At 38.0% G+C, this 7,723-nt stretch overlaps 1 protein-coding gene across 1 annotated transcript; it reads left to right on the top strand.

Annotated features, from left to right (window-relative positions):
• The first annotated feature begins 440 nt into the window (after positions 1-440).
• LOC142180137 (uncharacterized) lies at positions 441-2,412 on the top strand. Its single transcript, XM_075251064.1, has 5 exons — positions 441-611; positions 870-1,034; positions 1,248-1,568; positions 1,960-2,100; positions 2,224-2,412. The coding sequence occupies exons 1-5, from the start codon at positions 441-443 to the stop codon at positions 2,410-2,412; spliced, it is 987 nt and encodes a 328-aa protein (XP_075107165.1).
• The last annotated feature ends 5,311 nt before the right edge of the window (positions 2,413-7,723 follow it).

Genomic DNA, 7,723 nt, shown 5'->3' with positions numbered 1-7,723 from the left:
GATGTCTTGCAAGTTCGACTTCCAAGACTTGGCCACTGTTATACTAACCCAGACCTGTAGTGCAGTTGTGACGAGACCCATAGCTGAGAAGTTGTCAGACCTAGGGAGTTTCACAATCCCATGCACAATAGGTAGCTACATTTTTGCTAAATCATTGTGTGATTTGGGGGAAGCATAAACTTGATGCCCTTGGCTATCTATAAAAGGTTAGGCATGGAAGAGCAAGACCCACATCCATGTTACTACAACTAGCCGACTGGACAGGGAAGAGGCCATCAGGTATCCTTGATGATGTACTAGTACAGGTTGGAAAGTTTGTGTTTCCAGTAGATTTTATCATTCTGGACTGCCGGGTTGACGGGGAGATTACCATAATTTTGGGATGACCATTCTTGGCCACAGTGAGGGCTCTAATTGATTGTGAAATCGGAGAGCTAAAAATGAGACAGAACGATGAAGAGATAACGTTCAATGTGCACAAGTCTATGCGGAGACCAAGTGAATTTGCTAACTGCTCTCTGATAGAAGTTGTGGATGTAACTTTGGGGGAGGAAGATGAGGCTCTGAATGCTAAAGACCCCCTAGCAGCCTGTCTCATGAACTTAGAAGAAGTAAATGGAGAGGACTTGGCAGAGTAGGTGCTGGCTGTTGAAGGCCAAGGGTTCTGAAAAAGAGAACTCGAATTTGAGTCTTTGCACATAGAAGAAATAAAGATTCCTCCAGCTAAGCCATCGATCGAAAAGCCACCACAGTTGGAACTGAAACCGCTACCACCTCACCCCAGGTATGCTTTCTTGGGACTTAACTCAACTTTACATGTTATTATCTCATCTGGTTTGTTAGATGTGCAGGCAGAATAACTTTTGCAGGTATTAATAGAGTGCAAAACTGCAATTGGTTGGACCATTGCAGACATTAAGGGCATCAGCCCGACCTTCTGTATGCATAAGATTTTACTGGAAGATGTGCACAAGCCTTCCAGAGAACATCAAAGAAGGCTGAATCCCAACATGAAAGAAGTCGTGAAAAAGGAGGTTAGATGCGGGAATCATTTTCCCTATCTCCGACAGCAACTGAGTTAGCCTAGTTCAATGTGTGCCAAATAAAGGTGGAATGACTGTAGTGAAAATGAGAACAACGAGCTGATCTCAACAAGAACAGTCACGGGATTGCGAATATGTATGGACTACAGAAGATTGAACAAGGCCACCTGAAAAGACCGTTTTCCCCTGCCGTTCATTGATCAGATGTTAGATAGATTGGCTGGAAGGTCCCACTTCTTCTTTCTGGATGGATACTCGGGATATAGTCAGATCTCTATTGCCCCAGAAGATAGAGAGAAAATGTCATTCACCTGTCCATATGGCGTCAACGCTTTCTGGAGAATGCCGTTCGGCCTATGTAATGCACCCGCCACATTTCAAAGGTGCATGATGGCCATCTTCACAGATATGGTAGAAGACATAATGGAAGTCTTCATGGATGATTTCTCAGTGGTGGGAGACTCGTTCGATGACTGCCTTAAGAATCTGAAAAGAGTGTTGAAAAGATATGTGGAGACTAATCTGGTGCTCAACTGGGAAAAGTGCCATTTCATGGTACAAGAAGGTATAGTCTTGGGGCACCTAGTGTAAGGGCATTGAGGTAGATCTTGCAAAGGTTGATGTGATAGAAAAGTTACCACCGCCCACTTCCGTCAAAGCAATAAGAAGTTTTCTTGGCCACGCCGGTTTCTACAGATGGTTTATAAAAGATTTATCCAAAATTGCTAACCCCTTGTGTAAAATGCTTGAAAAAGATCACCCTTTTGTGTTTTCTGATGACTGAAGGGTAGCGTTTGAGGAGTTGAAGAAGAAACTGGTGACTGCACCAATCATAGTGTCCCCCAACTGGGGGCAATCTTTCGAGCTGATATGTGATGCAAGCAACTATGCTGTGAGAGCAATTCTTGGGTAGCAGGAGTATAATGTCATGCATCCGATCTACTATGTAAGTAGAACCTTGAGCGATGCCCAACTGAATTACACAGTGGCAGAAAAAGAGATGCTAGCTGTAGTGTTCACATTTGATAAATTCAGGCCATACCTGATAGGCTCAAAGGTAATTGTTTATATTGACCATGCTGCCCTCAGGTACCTAATGGAGAAAAAGGAGTCAAAGCCGCGCCTAATTCGATAGGTTCTACTGCTACAAGAGTTTGACTTAGAAATCCGTGACCGAAAGGGAACAGAAAACCAAGTTGCTGATCATTTATCCGAAGGAGCGGAAAAGAAGGTTGAGGTGGAAGAGATCATGGAGACTTTCCCAGATGAACAACTTTTAGCCACGAGCCTTGAAGCTACACCATGGTATGCAGATATTGCAAATTACCTGGAAAGCGGTATTGCTCCCTATGACTTGTCTTCTGTGTAAAAGAAAAAGTTCTTTCGTGATTGTCACATGTATTTCTGGGATGAACCATATTTGTTTAGGATTTGTCTTGATAACATGATCCAGAGATGCATTCCCGAGATAGACCAATCTTCTGTTTTGCACGCATGTTATCCTTCACCATATAGAGGTCATTTTGGAGGAGTAAGGACAACGGCTAAAGTGTTGGAGTCAGGTTTTTATTGGCTGATGTTGTTTAAAGATGCACACTTCTGGGTGAAAAGTTGTGATGAGTGCCAAAGGACGGGGAATATTTCCCGTCGACATGAGATGCCCATTAACCTAATGCAAGAGGTGGAATTATTCGATGTATGGGGAATCGATTTTATGGGATCATTTGTCAGCTCATATAATAACAAGTACATACTTGTAGCGCTGGACTATGTCTCGAAATGGGTAGAAGACGTGGTACTTCCAACAAATGATGCGAAGGTGGTTATTGGTTTCCTGAGAAAAAATATCTTCACCCGATTTGGTACTCCAAGAGCGATCATCAGTGATGGAGGAACCCACTTCTGCAACCGAGTCTTTGCAAAGTTGTTGGAGAAATATGGTGTTCGCCATAAAGTTTCTACTCCGTATCACCCACAAACAAGTGGGCAAGTGGAGGTGTCAAACAGAGAAATCAAGAATATTTTGACAAAAACTGTAAATGCTACTAGGACTGATTGGGCGAGAAAGTTGGATTATGCGCTATGGGCTTACCGCACTGCATTAAAAACTCCGATTGATATGTCACCGTATAAATTGGTGTTTGGAAAGGCATGTCACTTATCGGTGGAGTTAGAGCATAGAGCCTTCTGAGCGTTACGACAATTAAATCTGGACTTGGAGGCCACTGGAACTAGTAGAGTCACAGAGCTGCATGAACTTGACGAGTTCCGTTACCATGCTTTTGAGAGTACAAGGTTATATAAGGAAAGAATGAAACTGGTGCATGACAAAAATATTCTTGAGCAAAATTTTAAGTCGGGAGACGTGGTACTATTATTCAATTCGAGATTGAGGTTGTTTCCGGGCAAGTTGAAGTTAAAATGGTCAGTACCCTTCCGTGTGCTAGAGATTCATCCCACCGGAGCTGTAGAGATTGCATTAGAAGATGGCTCTCACAAGTTTAGAGTCAATAGTCACAGGTTAAAACATTACTTGGTCATGGATGAGACGAAAGTAGTATCGGTTACTCATTTGCAAGAGCCAAAAATGTTGGGCGAGCCTTAAGTTCGATTACCTGCGTCGTGCCACGACGTTAAATTAGGCGCTTCATCGGAGGCAACCCATTATAATGTTGTATTCGTCATGCCGTGACATTAAATCAGGCGCTTGTTGGGAGGCAACCCATCTTTATTGTTTTCTTTATTATTATTATTATTATTATTATTATTATTATTATTATTATTATTATTATTATTATTATTATTATTATTATTATTATTATTATTATTATTATTATTATTATTATTATTATTATTATTTATCTTATTATTGTTGTAGTGTTTGTTTTTGTTTTGTAGGATTATAAGCATATGGGGCAAAGCCATTGGAAGAGTGCAAAAGTGAGTTCAATGGTGAGAACTAAGTGCTGGGTGCCCACACAAATGATCATGCTTGGGAGAAATTTGAGTACCCGTGAGCCGCTATTGCATCGGCCTTTGGCCTTTCAGGGAGTTTTTTGTCCACCCTCGTTATTGTTTTGCTTTATTTGTGTATTGGGGACACTGCACTCTTTTAAGTGTGGGGTGGGAGAATTCTCTAGATAATTAGTAGTAGTATGTTAGAAAAATGTTAACTTCTTATTTTTATTTTCGTAGTTGTGTAGTATGTTAGTAGCTTCTAAGAAAAAATAAAATAAAAAGTAGAAAAATTGGACTTTTCCCGACGATGGATCGCCTAGACAATTTTATTGAGGGATTTAAGTCTAAATAAAAAGGACAAAAAGATTTTCGTTGTAGGTAGTGTAGTAATTTTCCCTTGATTTTTCTTTGTGCCGCAATTCTTTTCCACGGGTTTTATTTGAATCAGGTGTAGTTAATTTTTTTTGGAGTAGGAGCCACTGTGAGATGAATTGAATTGAAGCAATATCTCTTGATTTTGTTATGCCTTGAGAATAGTGAGTACTTTGGTTGTGAAACTTAGGCTCAGTTTTTAACTCTTGTATAAGTACCTTAAATCGTATGATCTTAACTTTGCTTAACTGCTTTGACTAGAGTGTCTTGATGAGTTCAATCCTGAGTGAATTATGTGCCATGTGTGTGTGAGGTTTGTGTGTTATTCTGTGCATTACATTTGATGTTTAGAACTTGCCCCGTGTATTTGCAAAGCGAAATAGTAGCGTTGTTCAGTCTCGGAAGTGATATAGGCATTTCTTTGTTGAGAAAGATATATATAGTTTACCCGCCTAATTGTTATGTATCGTAGTTAACCCCTTTGAGCCTGTAATCCTATTTTTTTGGCAACTACATTACAAGCCTTACCCATTTGTTTGAATTAACCATCTATTTGAACTTTTTTCACCTCTCATGAGCACCTGTGTTGTTATGAACTTTATAAAAGTTAAAGTGTGGGGTGATTGGTTTAGCTTTTGAGTGAAACTAATAAAATAAGGAGAAAGATGCACTGTTTTAAAAAAAAATAAAAACCACTTGAATTGAAAAAGAAAGAAAGGAAAAAAAATAGTTGTATTGCTGTGAAAAAATGTCCCTTGATAGTGGTGAGTGGTGACTCTTGATATAATTGTGCTTAAAGAAGTATGGAGTTAATATACATTGATGTGAAGGTGGAGTTATGGTTTGACATAAGTGTGAGGTTTAAATGTTAATGTGTATGTATTAAAGTGCTTAGGGAGGTGTAGACATTCTTATATCCAAATGTATCCTACCCGACCAGCAATCTACATTATAACCAATTAAAGTCCTACTTGATCCTAGACTGAATGAGCTCAATTAGTAGAGTAGTATAATACGGGCAAGCCTATGGTGCATCTTTTGTGGCATATGAATGTTATTTCTGAGAGTGAGTAAATTCTTTTTATCTTGAGTTCCTAATTGTTCTTAAATTTTATTGTGTGTGGAACTAATCTCTTTTGTTGTATGAGGGCACTTGATTCATGAAGGAAAGGTAATGTCATTGACCTCTATGATAGAGTAAGTGAGTGAGTTGTGAATAATGCATGGTACTTGTGAGTCAAATCTTGAGGTGAAGATGTTACACTCTTGTGCTTAGTATATTTTAAAGATTCTTGGTGTGATGAGTTAGGAGAATTGTTTTAAAAGGTTGTATCTATATAAAGTATAGTTTAATTGCTCGAGGACGAGTAACGTTTAAGTGTGGGGTAGTAATGTTTGGCTATAATTATATATTTTTAGTGCATTACTTACCTTATATTTTGGGGATTTAATCTTAAACTATACTATATTTGTGCTTATTTGAGTCTATTTTATGTGTAAGTACGTTGAAGACAAAATTGGAAACAAAATAGAGATTTTATGTGTATTCTTTATACTACAAGAATGGAGTGATGATTATTTGATTAGCGGATATGTAAGGATTAAATAGACAAATCAAAAAGAAGACAAAAAAAGAAAGAACAATGTAAAGAATTGAAAACTAGGAAAAAGAAGACAAAAACGTGAAAGAGAAAGATGAGCAACAGAATGAAGACTGAAGCAACTCAAAAGCAAAGCAGCATCAGGCGTAGCGAGCAATCTTGCTCGCGCTAGAGCGTGCAACGCGAGATTCATAGCTCGCGTTTTAGCGTGCGACGCGAGGGTTACCGCGAAACCAAGCGCACCATAGAGCTTGCGAGGCACAACTTGCAGCGAGGCGGAGTGCGCTATAGAGGTCGCGAGGCGAGGTCTGTAGCGAGGGTGTTCCAGATTTTTAAAGCCTATTTTGTATTCTATTTGGTTTTGGACTTGGTTATTTCGTCTAGGTCTTTTCCTTACACATATAAATAGTCATTAAACACCATTTTTTTAGGGAGGATTTGACCTAAGAAGGCAAGAACACACTAGGAGCAAGGCGGAGAATTCTTCTACGAGTTTTTCACTTCCTTCTTCCTATTTCCATTATTGGTTATGAATTCTAGTATTGTAGTTTTGCATACTATTATGAATAGCTAATTTGTTATCTAGAGTTTTGATAGAACCTTTTGTAGGATAAATTCTTGTTATGTTTCTATATAATTGAGTCGTTGGATTTCTCTACTTGTTCAACTACGTGTTTATTGTTGTTGATTGAATGGTCATCAATTGACTGTGCCTATTCAGTATGTATTGCTTGGAAAAAGGGTACATATTTAGGTAGTTGTTGAATAACATCTCTCCTGACGTATGTGAGGAATCAATACGAAGGGTTTAAAGGTGGGATTAGGAATAACGAAACCTTGGTGCGATCTTAGTGAGCAGTAAACTAGTGCCAGCTAGCGTAGTTCGAAAGAATATGTCTAGTAAATTGTGGTAGTTGCTCGGAAGAGAATTATGACACCTTAAGTACTCACAATCGGTAGAAAATACTTAGGCGAAATTATAGAAGGCATAGCGGGAAGGATTCCGACAATTGGGGACATCATAACTCTAGACCTCCTTAGTCTTGTCTCAAATTTCATCATTGTTCGTTGATAATTTTACTGCTTTATAATAGTTGTTAGTTAATTAGTTAGAAATAAATATTATAAACTCTATAATTAGGAAATTGTTTGGACTTGTGTTTCTTAGCAATATTGAACAACTGTAGCTAAGCCTTACTTCTCTCTGGGATTCGATTCCGAACTTGTAAACCAGATTATATTTGCAACGACCGCTTAATTCTTTTTATAAGGCATAGTTGGGCGTGATCAATGGTCCTTCTGACATAACCGTATGCACTGATGATTGAAATATCACACACAATATTTTGATGCCATGAAACTACAGTATTGTTAACAAAGTCTTTATTCCAGTATATATATATATATATATATATATATATATATATATATATATATATATATAGTAATTTAGGAAATGATTTTACAAAAGATCCGGCCATTAACGCATCTAATACGACCTTGATTTTCTTTGGAATTATATAAGTATAATTCATTAATCACTAAAGTGATCGAATTCTTATGAATAATTAATTCCAAAATAATAAAACTTATATTCAATTACCCATAATTTGTGATTCTTATAATCAATATAAATTTATGGGTAAGTTGAAGTTCTTGATTATAAGACATTTATGGATCGTCCAAAGGTTGATTGTTTGTTCTTATAATCATCGAATATTAAGTCGATAATTTAGATGCGCCATTAAT

This window comes from Nicotiana tabacum, chromosome 4, assembly GCF_000715075.1.
Source record: "Nicotiana tabacum cultivar K326 chromosome 4, ASM71507v2, whole genome shotgun sequence".
In the NCBI taxonomy this organism is placed as follows: Eukaryota; Viridiplantae; Streptophyta; class Magnoliopsida; order Solanales; family Solanaceae; genus Nicotiana; species Nicotiana tabacum.
The sequence above is the reverse complement of the archived record's forward strand: the minus strand, read 5'-3'. Positions and strand labels throughout refer to the sequence as shown.

Excerpts from the sequence above, each read along its gene's own strand:
- LOC142180137 (XM_075251064.1), top strand. The coding sequence starts at position 441 with ATGAGACAGAACGATGAAGAGATAACGTTCAATGTGCACAAGTCTATG. Across the intron at positions 612-869 it reads GTCTCATGAACTTAGAAGAA|GTATTAATAGAGTGCAAAAC; the intron begins GTAAATGGAGAG and ends TAACTTTTGCAG. Across the intron at positions 1,569-1,959 it reads GATATGTGGAGACTAATCTG|GAGTATAATGTCATGCATCC; the intron begins GTGCTCAACTGG and ends CTTGGGTAGCAG.